We start from the raw sequence: 16,465 nt of genomic DNA, 5'->3' as shown, positions 1-16,465 counted from the left end.
TTTGCAGCTTTTGCAACTTTTTCAGAGACAGACATTCCATAATCAATCTTTTTTCTTTTACAACTTTCCTTAAAAAGCTTCTTGGCGTTTAAATACTCACTGCAATGTTAATTATCATTCGTAATCCTAAACCTGTCAAGAAGGACATATTTTGTACGTTTCAGTGTCTCGCATTCCCTATCAAACCAATATGTCCGGTGTTAGTGTAGTTTGTTTACATTAGGTCGTCGTGCTTCATGCTGTCCCATAATGGATATAAAGCTATTTTTAAATAGGTCTTGTAACATCTCTACAGAAGAGTCTAACTTTGGGTTTAATTTATTATCAAATATAATGAAAAATGGTCAGTGCAACTATTCATTAAATTCACAAGCTCACCCCAACGTGTACAATATGTTTTCTTCTCATCCAATTTAGATACAGAAGTATGCGCTGACTGTGGAGAAAACGGACGGTGCTACCTGTCTTTACCGGGATCGGCTTACTGTGTGTGCCACGGGGGGTACACAGGACCTCAGTGTCTGACCCCTCCAGACCAGTGTGTCGACAATGAGTGTGCCCAGGGATCTACCTGCGCCCCGGGGTCGGGAGAGGACGCCGTGTACACATGCAACTGCCCTTCTGGGGCCACAGGGAGACTATGTGAAGCTTATTTACGTAAGAAACATAAAATTGCTTTCACATAGCCGATGCAATGTAAACGTAGTTTAGAAGACACGTCGGCATACGAATATTGTCTTGTGATTGAACACACACACACACACAGACATGCTAAAAAACACCACACACGTACACCACACACAAAAACACGTGCACCACACATACAACCACATGTGCACCACACACACACACACACACACACACACACACACACACACACACACACACATGCACGTCGCTATATAAGTGCAATGATCCTGAACTCGTCAATTTATAATAGAAAACATGATTACGATACTTTGAAGGGACAGCATTCTATAGTGTAACATAGTCAATGTTTGAAAAGTCTTTTGACATCTATTTATTACGCTAAAGCTGACGGGGAGTGGAGCATGTGGGAGGAATGGGGGTCGTGTTCCGTGACATGTGGGCATGGTCAGCGGACTAGGAGCCGATACTGTGACAGTCTCCAAGACGGCACCAAACCATGTGTGGGCAATGCAACCCTGGAGTCCGTGTGCCAAATACGGCCATGCCCAGGTGAGTAACAAATAAACATTTATAGCAATTTCGACATTTGATCGGTTCGATTAACATATACGTAAAAAAAGTTAAGCACACCCTAATATATTTCATGATTGTTTGGTTCCAATATTTGTGACAGTCATGAAAGATATAATTTCGGGAAGAATTATGTTTTCTCGAGATGGTGTAATCAGTCATGCGTGACGAAAGTCCATGTGCCATACATGGTATACAGCATGCTACCCTCGAGTATCTCTAAAAGCAGTATATCCAAACGTTAAAATTGCTTTCCTAAGCTCGGTTTTGAACAGTTATCCCATGACATTGTGTGACCATGGCACGAAGGGGATCATCAAACGCCACAAGATGACAAATAATAGGCATGCATAATGCAGGAATGCCTTGTAATGCCATTGGTCGGAATCATCACACTGTCGTAAGCCGCTTAGTCGAGAAACGTGCTCAGACCGGTGATGTACAGGACCATCCCAGACCCGGAAGACCTCATGTGACGAAACAGCGCGAAGACAGGGACCATCTTCGTCTCATACCCCGAGAACCCTTTTTAACAAGTACTCGTCTGAAACAGCTGTGGTTCCCTAATCGTCGTTTCAGCACCAGAATCGTCCGGAACCGGCTGAGGGCAGCAGGACTGAGGGCTAGACGAGTCATAAAGCGTCCCTTGTTGAGAGATCACCACACATTTACTCGTTTAGCGTGGTGTATTGCGCGACAGAACTTGAATCTGAGAACTTGGAGACGGATCCATAGGTCCGTCGAAAGTCGCTTTCTGCTCCACGTCACTGATGGAAGAACGAGAGTTTGGAGGCACCGGAACACCGCCTACACCCCCAGGAACATTAAACCGACTGTTGCATACGGCGGGGGCTCGGTAATGGTTTGGGGGTGTATCTCTAATAATTGCAGGTTGGATTTGGTCACCATAAGGATGTGCAGTTTCAGCTTCATTGGTCCAGTGTTTGCAAACGGAGCGTATGTTTACAATGCAAAGAAATGCTTTAAAACATTGTGAGCCCCCAAAATACATGTAACTGCTCATATACCAAATTTCATTACAATTTGAAGATAGATTACAGTAATGGCCATAAGAACTTTCATATGGTCGCAGTAAAAAGGTCATATTTAAAAATAAATAAAATTCATATGTACCAAATTAATTGCATTGCAATTAAAAGAAATGTCTAAGTAATGACCGATGCCATTGGGGACTCTTGGACACATTCAGGCGTTGTCAGTAGTGGAAACAAACGTCTGCAGTTTCTGCTCCATTGATCCAGTGGTTTTTGAGGAGAAGATGCTTACGACGGACGCCGCACAACCAGGCAACGATATAAGCTCACTTTCAGTCAGAAGGACTAAAATAATCATGATATTTTATAGTAATATACAAATATGTACATTTGTATAACACATCACTTGAATATACTATTTTATTACACAATAACTGTCTCTCCTAAAATATATCTGCTGATTTGGTGGAATACAGCCAGGTAGACCTACCTGTCTGAGAAATGGAGTTTATGTTTTTGTAATTAAATGCAGACATTCCGCAGGTGCAGGACTAACACAACGCATGATTCCCATATTTCCAGACTGCCGGGAGGAGGACTTGTTCGGTCAAATCAACTTAAACGATGTCTGCCAGTCAACTGGGGGCAACCTGAGCTGCACTACTGGTTGTCCTGTTGGTCTGGTGCCATCACAGGATGACATGGAGTACAAGTGCACAGAAGGTGTCTGGACACCAGGACGGGTAGTCCACTCATGTACAGGTCAGGAAGACTAAATGGGTATTCCTGGGAACAACAGGTCCACATTATCCGGCTAAATTATGCGTCATCGTAAACCGATAGTGTGGATCGTTGCCCATGCCTTCAATTACGGCTGTAGCGAATGTTGATGATAGTGGTGTTGTCAGGTCAGCTAACAGTACTACGTCTTATGTGTCTCATGTAGAGGGTACAAACTATCGATCTTTTATTATACCATTTGATTTTCTCCTATGATGTTTTATAATAGGCACTGGCGACGTTGACTTCTGTACAACATGTGATCATCGTGTGATGCCTTTTGTCATGCGCTATTTTCAGTTGTCATCTGTTTTGGTTTTAACCGATTAAAAGCTCAAAGATTTGTTTATGACTTATGTTTTTATCTTGAATACTCAACAGGCTATATGCTATCCTTTTTTATGATATCACGCAGTCGCTTCAAAACATAATATATATATATTCTTTTCGCATTCTTTATTAAGTTTAAATTGTACTTTTGCATATGTATCAAAGTCGATATTGACAACTTTTTGTTTCTCGTAATTTAAAGAAAAAATAAGTATCGAATCGGTTGTCGAAAAATTGTAATTCTATTTTATTTCGATTTCCAAATCATTGATATGGAAAAGTTCCCGATTCACGAACTTTATTGTTGTAACATAAAAAGTTCATAATTAAATTTTACTCTAGAATTGAGTTCAAAGACCGAATTTGCTTGCAAAGAAAAACAAACTAAAACAATTTTAGTCTCGGACGATCATTGGTGAGAAACAAAACCTTCAAATATGGTCTTTCTTTCATCAGAACCAGAGGCCCCGCTAACAGTTCAGGTGGAGTATAACGTGGTGTATGCAGATGGAGTTTCCTACTCTACCGTGAGTTCCTCCCTGGCTTGGGTGGCAGCTGGCTTCTCATGTGTGGGAGAGGGAATGTGCAAGTGGAAGAGTCACCTTAAAGATTGTGATGAAAATATCAGAATCTGTTCAGACAACAATGGAAAAATACTCGGGGTATTGACATTGTACATTGACATACCCCCCGGTGTCCTTGATGTCACGCAGTTGCAGAAGGACAGTGATCGTAAGTCACGTATATTCATTTACGTTGCTGTGGTGCCTTTTAAATATCAATAAAAATTGTGAAATATACCACAGAAATTAACATATTAATCGTAGAATAACCAAACACGTTTTTATATGTTTATTTTTTTGAATGGCTATTTATTGAGATACTATAATTCATGTTGCCTTAAGGCAACTGAAAATTACCATATGAAATACATGTAAATGGTTTCTTAACTCAGTGTAGTTATGTTGATAACTGAATTATATTTATAATATATATAAAGATACCTTATCAGTTTTATTCGTCCGTAGGCCAAACATTTGATGACCATGGTTGTTTATATCGACAGTGTTGCCGTACACAGCAGAGATACTATCCCCCAATGGCGGGTATGTTCATTACACAAACGAGACTAACTCACCCGCACACCGTGACCTTGAGGTGAAGGTCGACAATGGCGTCCTTGTGTGCCCCTATATGTACTCACAGGAAGCGGACTGTGTGCCAGGTGTGTTCCATCTGTTTCCCACTTTTAGAACAAGTTTGTTTTGTGATACAAGGAACATTTAACACGTGAGAGAAACAATAACAACCACAAATCACCAGAAATATTGTGGCAAAACCTTTACAATCATTGTTTGGAAGGTTTGTTAGCCGAGTTAAATCATTTGCTCACCACGGTGATCTAAAGCCAATTCTTGAACCCCCTCCCCCCCCCCCCCCCCCCCCCCCCATTCCCAGGCTTAAAACTCAATACGTCGAAATCATGGGTATTTACCATTAGTTTTTACTTACCCAATTTTGTTACACGTTCACCACTGTAGTTATCCAGGAAGCAGAGTTTCCGAGCTAACTGGGGTGTACTGTAGATACATATGTGTCGTTTGTCTTGCAGTGACAGACACCATGGCAAGCATCCTGGCAGCTTGGAACAAACTAGACATGGCCAACTCAGAGGTCAGAGCCGCTGGCTACAGTAACTTCAGCATCGGTCTTCCTGGTAACGTGCCGGAACCTTTCCTTCTGGTGTTTCAGAATGTCACGTGCAACATCGGGAGCATCCCTGGTAGCTTCTTCTGCTGTGAGTACGACTGATCACGCCAAAGGATGAATTATTATAGCATTTGGACAACAAAGGTTCCATTTCCAAACATTCCAATAGTCTCCAGACGTGGAATCATATTATCCAAACTAAAACACGATTTCTCCAAACAAGTGAGTGAGTGAGTGAGTTTGATTTTACGCCGCCTTTAGCAATATTCCATCAATATCACGGCGGGGGACACCAGAATTGGGCATCACACATTGTACCCATGTTGGGAATCGAACCCGGGTCTTCGATGTGACGAGCGAACACCTTAACCACAAGGCTACCTCTCCAAATAAAGAATCATAAAGAATACTCAGACTGTAGTATACAATAACATCAATTACCATGAAGAAAACATGAAATTTTTAAAATATAAAATTTACCTTTCATATTACTTTGATGATTTATATTGATAAAAACTACTTTATTGAAATATTGCATTGTTTGTCTTTTAACTTTAACGAACTGTTCTGGTTATATTAGAGGTGCATCAGCATAATCTTCTTCGTGCCTATGATAAACATGTTAAGCATGTTATGAAGTTATAATGTCCAGGTTATAATTTATATCTATTTCACTTTGTAAGCTGGCCTTAGGACTTAGGCCTTATTCGAAATAACATTGATTGATTAAAATATGTTATTAAATGTGGTCACATTCATATGGTTATCTGTGATAATTATTATCACAATTTTGTTCTTTTCATAAATAGTGGAGATTCCTTGGGCTAAAAGGGCCCTCGTCACAACTTGTCGTTTTGGTAATATATAATTAATGCAGACATAAGTCCCAGATCTAGACTACACAGTCCAAAGATTTAAAACGCAATTCAAATCAATTCACATTTGGAAATATCCTTGAAGGAAGTCATATTATTGGAAATGACTCGAATTTTATCAGTGAAAACTCGAACATCTCGAACTGATGTCATTCTTACGTGAAGTTTATATGGATAGCTACATGACCATTTGTTCACAGTGAAGTGTCCAGCTGGTACCTATTTCACTGACGGTCGCTGCGAGTCGTGTCCCCTGGGTTTCTATCAGGACGTGAGAGGACAGTCTGAGTGTAAAGCTTGTCCTGGCTTCCGTACGAGCCTTGAGGTCGGGATTTCAGAACAAAGCATGTGCAGTGGTAAGCAATTCATTATGCAGCTATTAGTCTCATAGAATACTATTTTGCCCAACATTCTTACTCTAGGAACCTGACATTTTAATTGAAGTGTTATTACCTACCGCCACCTGACAATCAAACCGAATTATTGATCAATCAGGAGAAAGAAGCTATACAAAATCGGCAAAATGTGTTCGACTTTCGAAATCTGTACATGGTAGTTGCGCACCACATATAGATCAAAACATTTCGAGCTATAAATTTTCTTAAGACAAAATGTAAAAGATAATGCTATTTGATATATCCAGACATAAAACGTATATGCTTGTTTTGGCATAGTTATCTCTTTTCTGGTGAAAACTGATCACGAAGTTCATGTTACTCCATCTGCAAAATGGATTTATATTCCGCAATATCGGTAAACCATTTAATGGTTGAGTGACTGAGCTGAGTTCGGAAGCGTTGTTACAAATACTTACCCCCCGCACACACACACACACACACACACACACACACACACACACACACACACACACACACACACACACACACACACACACACACACACACACACACGCACACCCCATCACAAATACCAGTTCATTTGGTTCATTCGTCAAGTGAAACGAGTGGAAACACGATGTGACAGCGAGATGCAAGGACCATACTATTAAGTTACCTGATGTTGTAAACCAGTAAACGTGATTAGATACTTTTCTTTTATAGAATTATAACTTAATCCGGACAGATGCAAACATAACAATGACTTGAGCGGTTGAATGGCGAGTGTCCCCACAGTCAGTGATATACCTCAGTTTTATGCAAAGAAGCGAGTCTTGGTCAGACAAACCAATGGTTGATTGCATGATGAATGTCAGACGCCGTCTTGTTATGATTCACATTCAGCCAAGTCATAGAGCCTGATCACCCGACCTCCATTTATGTCGCCTCTTACTACATCCATACGCGTATGCCATGATGTTTATATATATTCTAGCCCCAGAGCAATCTGATCAGCAACTCCTTGTGACCAGTGGTCAGAATACGCTGACCATTTTCAACATGATCTCGCTGACCCCAGAGACATTGACCCTAGATATCACCACCGGCAGCATCTCCAAACTCGTCTACAGCGCCACCGACGACTTCTTCTACTACAGCACGTTAGCTCCAGCTACGATCAGGAAAATGAAGCGAGATGGAAGTCAGTCGAAATTAATACTTTCCACTGAAGGTAGCTATACTTACACATAATACCAGGGTACTGTCATGATCTCACTTTTCAACTGAGGTTATGTTGTGCAGTCGACATTAACAGTTCCAGAATCGTTACTGATAGTTAGTCATCAGTTACTGGTTACATTAAATTATATAGTTCACTTTTGTGTATATGTCGATATATTCACGTTAGTGGGGATATTAACGTCATATTTTGTCATTTGCAATAACACATTCAAAAGAAAAAAATGAGAAGGGTTATCCTGTCATATTTATACACCATCAAGGACATAGCATTTACATTTGAATATCTCGTATGATTATTTCTAAGGATGATACTTTTTACAACATTGTCCATGATTGACCAGGTCAAGAGATCACAGGTTTGGCTGTGGACGACAGGTCTCGGATTGTCTTCTTTACCGTGAATAGTGGTGGCCTCATTGGTGTGTCCGCTGACCACGGGGGTGTCATTTTAGTGCTATCTGGACTAGATGAACCACGTGACCTTGTACTTCACCAAGAGAAATTGTGAGTTTCACTATATACTGAAGTCAGGTTTACAGCTGGTTGTGGATTGCAAATCAGGCTAATTATTTTGAAACTGTGTAACTGTAAATGTCTAATGAGTACTTGGGGAACCTCTGGTGACACAAATCCCTTTCAACGAAGCTCCAGATTAAAATGACTCATATAATACTCGCGATTGTTTTAATAACAAACAGAAATAGAAAATTATCACTTAGTATACACATTCGATGATTCGTCGATATCCTTGACTTTCAAACGTTCGAACTCCTTTGCACATCTCGGGTAATACATTTAAGATGAAATTACAATGCTTACAAATCTTCAATCAGGTTTCGTTCCAGGAGATTCTACCGCTAACCAGCTGACCTACTTATATAATTTTATTGCTAGAGAATTGCATAAAGGCGAAGAAATCAGAGCAGTATTTTACGACATTAGTAAGGCCTTTGATAAAGTCTGGCACAAGGCATTATCCATAAACTCAAATCCTATGGTATTGAAGGGAAATTATTGAGATGGTTTGAAAGCTACCTAAAATATAGATGCCAACGGGTTGTTATCAATGGGTATAGTTCAGACTTACGACCAGTTACGGCCGGAGTTCCACAAGGGTCAGTTTTAGAGCCGCTACTGTTTCTAATTTTCATAAATGACATTATAGACGATATTGAAAGTAATATAAGATTGTTTGCCGATGACACATCCCCATATGTCGTGGTAAATGACCCGAATACAGCAGCACATTGTCTGAATAACGATCTCAGTAGAATATCCTCTTGGGCAGAAAACTGGCAGGTCGATTTCAACCCTAATAAAACAGTATCTATCCAATTTTCCCGGAAGATTCTTCGAAATGTGAAACCAGTTTTGAAAATGAGTAACACTACTGTTCAGGAAGTTCATTCTCATAAACATCTAGAACTTACTCTCACATTGATAGCCTAGTCAAGAAAGTCAGTCCAATGATTAACTGTCTCAGGAGTTTCAAGTATCGTTTAAATAGAAAAAACACTGGAAACTATGTATAAATCTTTCATATTACCGATATGTGATTATTGTTGCCACATATGGGACAACTGCACAAAAGAACAGGCGTTACTACTTGAAAAACTGAATCTAGATGCACTCAGAACTATTGGTGGGGCTGTTCGTGGCACAAGTCACGGTAAACTTTATACAGAAACAAATCTAACGTCATTAGAAGAAAGAAGGCATTTCAAAAGTTATTTTTTTTGTATAAAATGGTCAACAATCTAGTACCGGACTATCTCTCATCCTTAGTTCCAAATAGAGTGTCGGATGCAAGTGATTATAATTTGAGAAACTGCTCACAGCTGCAAACCACAAAGTGTAAATCAAATAATTATGCCAAGTCATTTATTCCAGATACAGTTAATATTTGGAACTCACTACCTATTGAATACACCAATGCCAGTAGCTTAGGAAGTTTTACAAGTTTTATAAAAAGCAATGATAGTAATGATTGACTTTGACAAATTATGGATCAAGATTCTGTCAGGTTTTACACTCCCGTCTCATCAGGCTTGGCTGCAGTTATCTTAACGCCGACAAATTTTCCAGATTTATATCCGACAGCCTAAGATGTTGTTGTGGCTATCATACGGAAGATGCACCTCATTTCTTTCTTACGTGTCCCTTAAACAGTACAGTAAGGCAAAACATGTATTATTTCGTAAAAGGCTACGATTTAAATTCAATTCTTAATCGTAATTCAAATCTAATCTTATCTCGGTTTAAGCAATTAATTTCTAGAGAAACTAAGCTTACTTCAAATTTTACATCTTTTGCTAGTTTTGGCCAGCGGCAATGTCATGTGATTCTATCTAGACTTAGGCTAGGTTGTAGTGATTTAAAATCACATTTATTTGACAGATTTCTGATTGACAAATCCCATCTGTCCATGTGGCCTAAATAGAGAAGATGCTTTCCACTTTTTCTATCTTGTCCACGCTATGCCAAGTTTAGAATTGTTACATCATTGAAACAAACCTCTTTACGTAAGTTATGTGTCAACTTAAGAATATAAAATGCATTTGGTATCTTGCTTTCCATTTTATTTCATGTTGTGTCACTCATTAATGTCTGCTCTAAAGACTTCATTACAATCTACATGTATAATGTACAATATTAGTAGAAGCATTAATATAGGCCTTTTTGGCCTGTTTGCTAATCCTTTTTCCATTTTGTAATGCTATGTAATGTAAAATCTGAACATTAATGGAATTAAAATACTGTTTAAATCAAATCTAACGACAGTAACAAATCTTGAAATTTTGAAATCGGTGCACAGTTTTATTCTATCTTCTTGCCGATTTAGAGATTTTGTCTGAGATGTTGGCTTTGCTATATGATACTGCGATGTTGTTGTGCTGAATGTAAATAATAATGTAACTGTAGTTATGGAAGATAATCCCGTAATTTAACACTTACAGAACAATACTTACTTATATGTATTGCCATTTATACAATGTATGCTATTTGTATATGTATCATGTTTAGGAGAGGCAATCAGATAAGCAAAATTTGCTTGTTTGCCAATCCCTCCACTTTATGGAAATAAATAAGTTTATATCGAGATGAAATTATAATGGTTCCGTAAGGCCAGTCAAAGATAAGGAATGATGATTTTGTTTGAGGAGTTAGAATAGCAATTAATAAACGTGTGTGTTGGGGGATGAATGTTGGCACGTATATTGTAATCACGACGTCATTGCAGCCACATTGTAGGATAATTTTGATGTCATATAGTTACAGCTTCTTGACTTTTGCTCAGACAGTTTTGGGAGCTTATGATCTCATTCATCTCATGCGCCAATGACGTACACGTTTTATACATTAGGTTCAGGATAAGGAGATTAGTTTCTGTTTACGCGAATGATAAAGCAGTCTAAAATGTTGCGTTTTATTCCAGCGTGATGTATTGGGCTGAGGGGAACAAAATAATGCAGCTCAAATATGGAGATACTTCAAGAACAGTTGTCCTCGAGGAAGAATATCCTGTCAAGCAGCTCAGTCTCAACACTGAAGGTAAAATACATTTTAGTCTAATATATGTGTGAGTAGGGGTGACTATTGGTCTGGATATCACTATTGCGATAACTATTGATATTGCAAACAACTATTGCGATAGATAGCGATAGTTTTCACTGTATCATTTTAGATGGATTTTAGAGTTGAATTAAACCTTGGAACCGATGTTTCCTTTGAATGTGATAACCATAACAACAAATAAAAAGTAAAGTTTGAGATATGACTGATTTGTTTTTTTCTTTACACTAATAATTTAAGAAAAGGAAACTTCCACATTACCATGTGTAAATTACTGCCACGCATGATCAAAAGAAAAACAAATTTGAACAGCATTACATGTATTTTATTGATATGGTAAATACAATCGAAACCATCGATATCCCAAACTGAAATCTAAACTATTGATCGGAAACTGATTTTTAAAATCAATTAATTGATTTAATTTTTTACCGATAGCAATATATCGATATTTCGATTTATCGTGACACCCTATATGTGAGTGATGGAGTTTGGCTTAACGCAGCTTTGAACCGGTACAGTCTTATATCACGGCGTCTCAGCTTGATGTTGGAGGAGTGATGCATGTCTTTGACGTTTAATTTACTATAGTTCGATAAAAGCACGGGTATGGTGCTGACGAACAGGGCGAATCTAGGATTCGAACCCATGACAGTACCTTTCTGGTACGGCTAAGTGACGCAATTCTGCACATCGGATTGTGGTGCCTTAGACGACTGGGCCATATGGACCGCCTCAAACTTCAAGATATATCATTCAAGATGTATCAAAGTCGTAGATATCTGAAAATCGTTGATGTCCTGGAATCTGTGACTGCACGTATTTTGATGTTTTAAGATCTTTGATTTGTAGCTTACTATTTGTATATCTTTGCTTTAGACCATTTTGATATTTCGAATAGAATATTAGTTTTCTTTGTACTTACTTACTTACTTTGGAGATTTAACGTGCGCTTTCCGACTGATGCGTATTTCGCACACTGGCCCGGCCAGGCCATTTAATGTGTTTCCGAAAGGGGCGAAAGTGGTGTGTGCAACCCAAGAGGGGCTTTAGGGGTTGCTTATATAGAATTTGGGAATTTTGAGATTTGGAATAGATGCCGATGGGGTTGGGGAGGAGAACTAAGGGAGCTGGGTATGGTGGATGTTTGTTTGTTTATGTGATTTTGATTTGGTAGGTTATTGTGTTTTTAGATGCGTTTTATTAGTTCCGTTTTGATTGAGAATAGGCCTAAGGCCTTGAAGTTTTCTAGTTTATTTTGTGGGTTTAGTATTGCTTCTAGAGTGAGAGCCTTGTTTAGATTGAGGGTGGTTTGTAATGCGGTTCGATGTGTTAGGCAGTGTGTGCAGTGGATAAGTGCGTGTTCTGGGGTTTCTAGTTGTTTGCAGTGTGGGCAGTTACTTGTAGTGTGTTTTTTAAATTTTTTTTAGGTGGTTATTTAGGTTGGTGTGTCCTGTTTGGAGTTTAGTGATTACTCTGTCGACTTTTTTTGATGGATGCAGAATCTTTGGTTTGGTTAGTGGTTTGCTGAGCACTTTTTTGATTTGGCTATTTGAGTTTAAATATAGGTTATGCCATTTCTGTGATTTTTTGCATGTTTACACTTTTAATTTCTGATTTTGAGATGGGTAAGTTTAAGCTTATTTCTGGGATTTTGAGGGATAGTTTAGCTGCTTTATCGGCGTTTTCATTACCGTATATTCCTACGTGGGCGGGTATCCACAAGAAGGTTATGTGTTTGCCTGCCTTAGTTAGGTCGTTGGAGCTTTTAAGTATTTGATTTATTAATTTAGGTCGGTTTTGGGTATTTTTGTTTTGGAGGGCTTGCAGTCCACTTAGGGCGTCGGTAAGTATTAGGATTTTTTTGGGGTTTTTGGATTCTTGATTATGGAGGGCTGAGGCCATGCCCATTAGTTCTGCCGTGAATATTGATTGGTTGTTTGGGAGTCGGAAGGATTGTGTGGTTTTAGTTGGTTGTGTGGTATGGACTCCGAAACCTGTGTGTTTGGAGGTCGGATCTGAGGATCCGTCCGTGTAAATGTGACACCAATTTGGCCAATTTTCGTGTATGTATGTTAGTGTGGTAGTTTTAGCTATGTTTGGGTCGAGTTGTTTATTTATTTGGCTAGCTAGTGTTATGTCTATTTTGGGTATTTTAAGTTTAGGGGTGAAGATATTTGATTGTTTGCAGTTTTGTTTAAGATTTTTAATTTGGTGTTCATTTAGGTAGTTTGTTATTCTTTGGGATATTGGGGTAAGTAAGGGGTGTTTACGAGCTAGAGCTTGGTTTTTGGGGCTGATGTTTTGGTTTATTAAGTTTTGGATGAGAGGGTTTGATTGGGACGCGGCCCAGAAATTTAAGCTTAGCTGTTTTCTTTGATAGGCATTTAGAAGTTGGAGTACTAAGTAAGGATAAGATTTATGGATGAACAACTTCTTTATTACAATTAAGCCTGTTATTTTCACAAAAGGGAAGTAACAACAATTATCGGCGAAGTCAGTAACATAAGCAAACTTAAGGGTGAAGTAATGTAAACAACAGCTCAAAGCTCAGTCTCAAAAGATGACTCCAAATCAGCTCTATCAGACCACAACCGTGACAACCCAAGCCTCAGCATTCAGTTGGATAAAGTCAAAGCCCTCACCACCAACCTCAAAGACTTCAAAATCAGAAAACTACAAGAATCCATCAACATCAAAGGACTCCAACCATCGATCAATCGTGACCAAGGCTATTACATACCCCCGACGTACCATCAACTCATCAAATACCCCAATCAGCCATAATCGTGCTGTTTATATTACTGGCTTCACCCTTTGCTTATGTTACTGACTTCACCGATAATGGTCTTTACTACCCTTTCGAGTACGTAACAGGCTTCTCCACTCCAGTATAACTACATCTGATATCTACTCCACTGTATCAACATTGCCTCCTACCTGTATATATACTTGCCAACCATACTTTGTACATCGTTTGCTTGACAACGGTGTTAGAACCTACACCGAAACGTCGCGCTTAATTGTAATAAAGAAGTTGTTCATCCATAAATCTTATCCTTACTTAGAATATTTGTGTTTTCGTAATTATGCTCCTACCAACAAGTGATATCAGATTTTAGACAATTTATCCTATGATCTTTGACTTTAGACTATTTAGATATTTTGAATAGAATATTTGGTATTCGTAAATATACTATCAACAAGAGATATCTGACTTTAGACTATTTGTCCTCATCAATCTGATCATGTCGACATCTTTAAATCTTGAACTATTAGGATATGAGTCTCTTCATGTTTTGCGTGTTCATTTTACAGTGGAGAGATTGATGTGGTTCGCTAATGGCAGTTTGATGAGTGGTGACACTGACGGCACTGGCGTTACCATCCTGGTCGACAATGCCAGTGACCTCTACGGACAAATGAACAGCTACTACTTCTACGTCGATATCAACTCAAAGTACGTCATCCTCATAGATGGAAGTGATCATCTGATAACTTGATATACAGCACATGTAATCGTCATTTACATACAGGGGCGATGGGGTAGCTTAGAGGTTAAAGCGTTCACTCGTCACGGCAAAGGCCCTGGTTCGATTTCCCAGTTGGGTACAATACATGTTCGCCCATTTCTGGTGTCCTCGCCGTAATGATGCTCGGTTTCTTTCTGAAAGTGGCTTAAACTCATATTCAGTCACTCGTTTAATTTCATTTAGGGGGTATTTGGAATGATATCGTATCATGAATAGTGTTATCGATGCAATAGATGAACATATGCGATACATTTGGTGTCGTGATCCGATGAATATGCAAAGGAGGTCAGCTTCTAGAACGACTTATAAAAAGCTCCATACATTCTCAGTAGAGTATTGTCTCAGGTTCCAATTGAATGTCCGTTGAGATATATGGGTATACACCGATATATGGGTGCCCTTCTAAACTGTCACGCAAATCGTTTTCACTGCAGAATGGGGCAGCTCACGGAAGTGGAACGGGAACAAAAAGTGACATTGACCTTTGCTACCTCTTAGCAGTGTATCATACGCGGATACCAGACTCTACATTTTTTCAGGGCAACCAGCATGTCCACCGAACCCGAGGACACAATAGTTCAAATTGACTATATATATTCCGATGATCACAAGGTCATTGTCCTAAATATTCCCTCCCTGAGGCTACCTTTCGGAATAGTTTTCTATATTAAGGAATAACAGAGCGCCGACCCGCTACTAATACATTACTGACGCAACTATTTCAAGTTCACATTCCCATATTTGATATGAACGTATTGTCTTTCTCTAAGTGCAGCCAACGGCAATTATACGTTAATATTTTGTCCCCCTTCGTTAAAGAAGTGCATGAATACGTTAACTACGTGCTGGTTGATGATCCGAAAGATTCCTGTTCACCTTGTCCTGTATTCCAGGTTGATCCGGGTGAACGACGACGGCGTCAATAGAGCCGAGGTGTCGTCACTGCCACTGTTTGTCACCAGTGTCTCCGTCATCTCGACACTTCAAACTGATCTTGGTAGGTGCCATATTCTGCTGCCACGAACAGATCTTGTTTGTAATCGGGATTTCAGAGATTCGGATTTAAGAATAATATTTTCGTAATTATCTTTTTTGATATGTAGGCTTTCATAAAAGTAATCTGAAACGGATTTTAGAATTAGCGTCTTCTGCTTGATGTTTTACCCCGCACACAATAATCCCGTAAAGAATCATCGAACAAGACAAACCACTGATTGAAGCTTTGGATACTGAGGTTCTGCTGCAGAAACACCATAGGAAAAAAGTTGGATGTTGCATAACTGAACTCCTAACCTTTTGTTTCCAGGGCGACTAGAGTGTTCACTGGGTGTCCACAACTGCACTGGTTTGTGTTGGCAGACCAGTCATTACATGGCCAAGTGCACCTGAAATGCTACAAGACATGTTTTTTCTTTCCATATGCTTCTGATCAGCGTCGGCTATGATAACATAGCGGTACGCTAACTATGCACATGAAATAAAATGTAATACGTAAATAAGCAAACGTTTTCGTGTTATTCCTTGCTGTTCAATGTTTGACTTACGTATCAAAATATAAGCTACGGAGTTTGCCAGCCATTATCGGTGATCTTGCAGCGACGCTTGTGCACATGTCAATTTTTAGTGTTGATGGTCGCTGGCTGATACATATTTTCTGATACAACAATACAATAAGCATGTATATGTTAAGCCAAAAGCTTGTTTCATTGTGTAAAATATACAAATATCTTATCGATATTAAAATATATAATAGTTATGATAATTTAATAGCATAAATGTTTCTTTCAGGGGATACCCCTATGATGTCTATGTTGAAATATTGTTCATCGATAAATTAGTAAACAGTCTTTATGGTCGAAAACAAGATA

General features: G+C 39.0%; 1 protein-coding gene across 1 annotated transcript in view; it reads left to right on the top strand.

The window, feature by feature from the left end:
* The window catches only part of LOC124140528, a 38,780-nt gene extending 22,683 nt beyond the window's left edge, over positions 1-16,097 (top strand). Inside the window, exons 17-29 of the mRNA XM_048382381.1 lie at positions 418-657; positions 1,036-1,200; positions 2,799-2,978; positions 3,783-4,058; positions 4,393-4,551; positions 4,939-5,124; positions 6,112-6,267; positions 7,244-7,480; positions 7,833-7,995; positions 10,928-11,043; positions 14,383-14,524; positions 15,491-15,594; positions 15,904-16,097. Coding sequence (XP_048238338.1) covers positions 418-657; positions 1,036-1,200; positions 2,799-2,978; positions 3,783-4,058; positions 4,393-4,551; positions 4,939-5,124; positions 6,112-6,267; positions 7,244-7,480; positions 7,833-7,995; positions 10,928-11,043; positions 14,383-14,524; positions 15,491-15,594; positions 15,904-15,986 — 2,207 coding nt within the window. The 3' untranslated portion in view covers positions 15,987-16,097. The remainder of the gene's footprint in view (positions 1-417; positions 658-1,035; positions 1,201-2,798; positions 2,979-3,782; positions 4,059-4,392; positions 4,552-4,938; positions 5,125-6,111; positions 6,268-7,243; positions 7,481-7,832; positions 7,996-10,927; positions 11,044-14,382; positions 14,525-15,490; positions 15,595-15,903) is intronic.
* The last annotated feature ends 368 nt before the right edge of the window (positions 16,098-16,465 follow it).

The sequence above is a fragment of the Haliotis rufescens genome, unplaced genomic scaffold (assembly GCF_023055435.1).
Source record: "Haliotis rufescens isolate VD_foot unplaced genomic scaffold, xgHalRufe1.0.p SCAF_4, whole genome shotgun sequence".
Lineage (NCBI taxonomy): Eukaryota > Metazoa > Mollusca > Gastropoda > Lepetellida > Haliotidae > Haliotis > Haliotis rufescens.
Note: the sequence above shows the minus strand (reverse complement) of the source record. Positions and strands in the feature narration are given on the sequence as shown.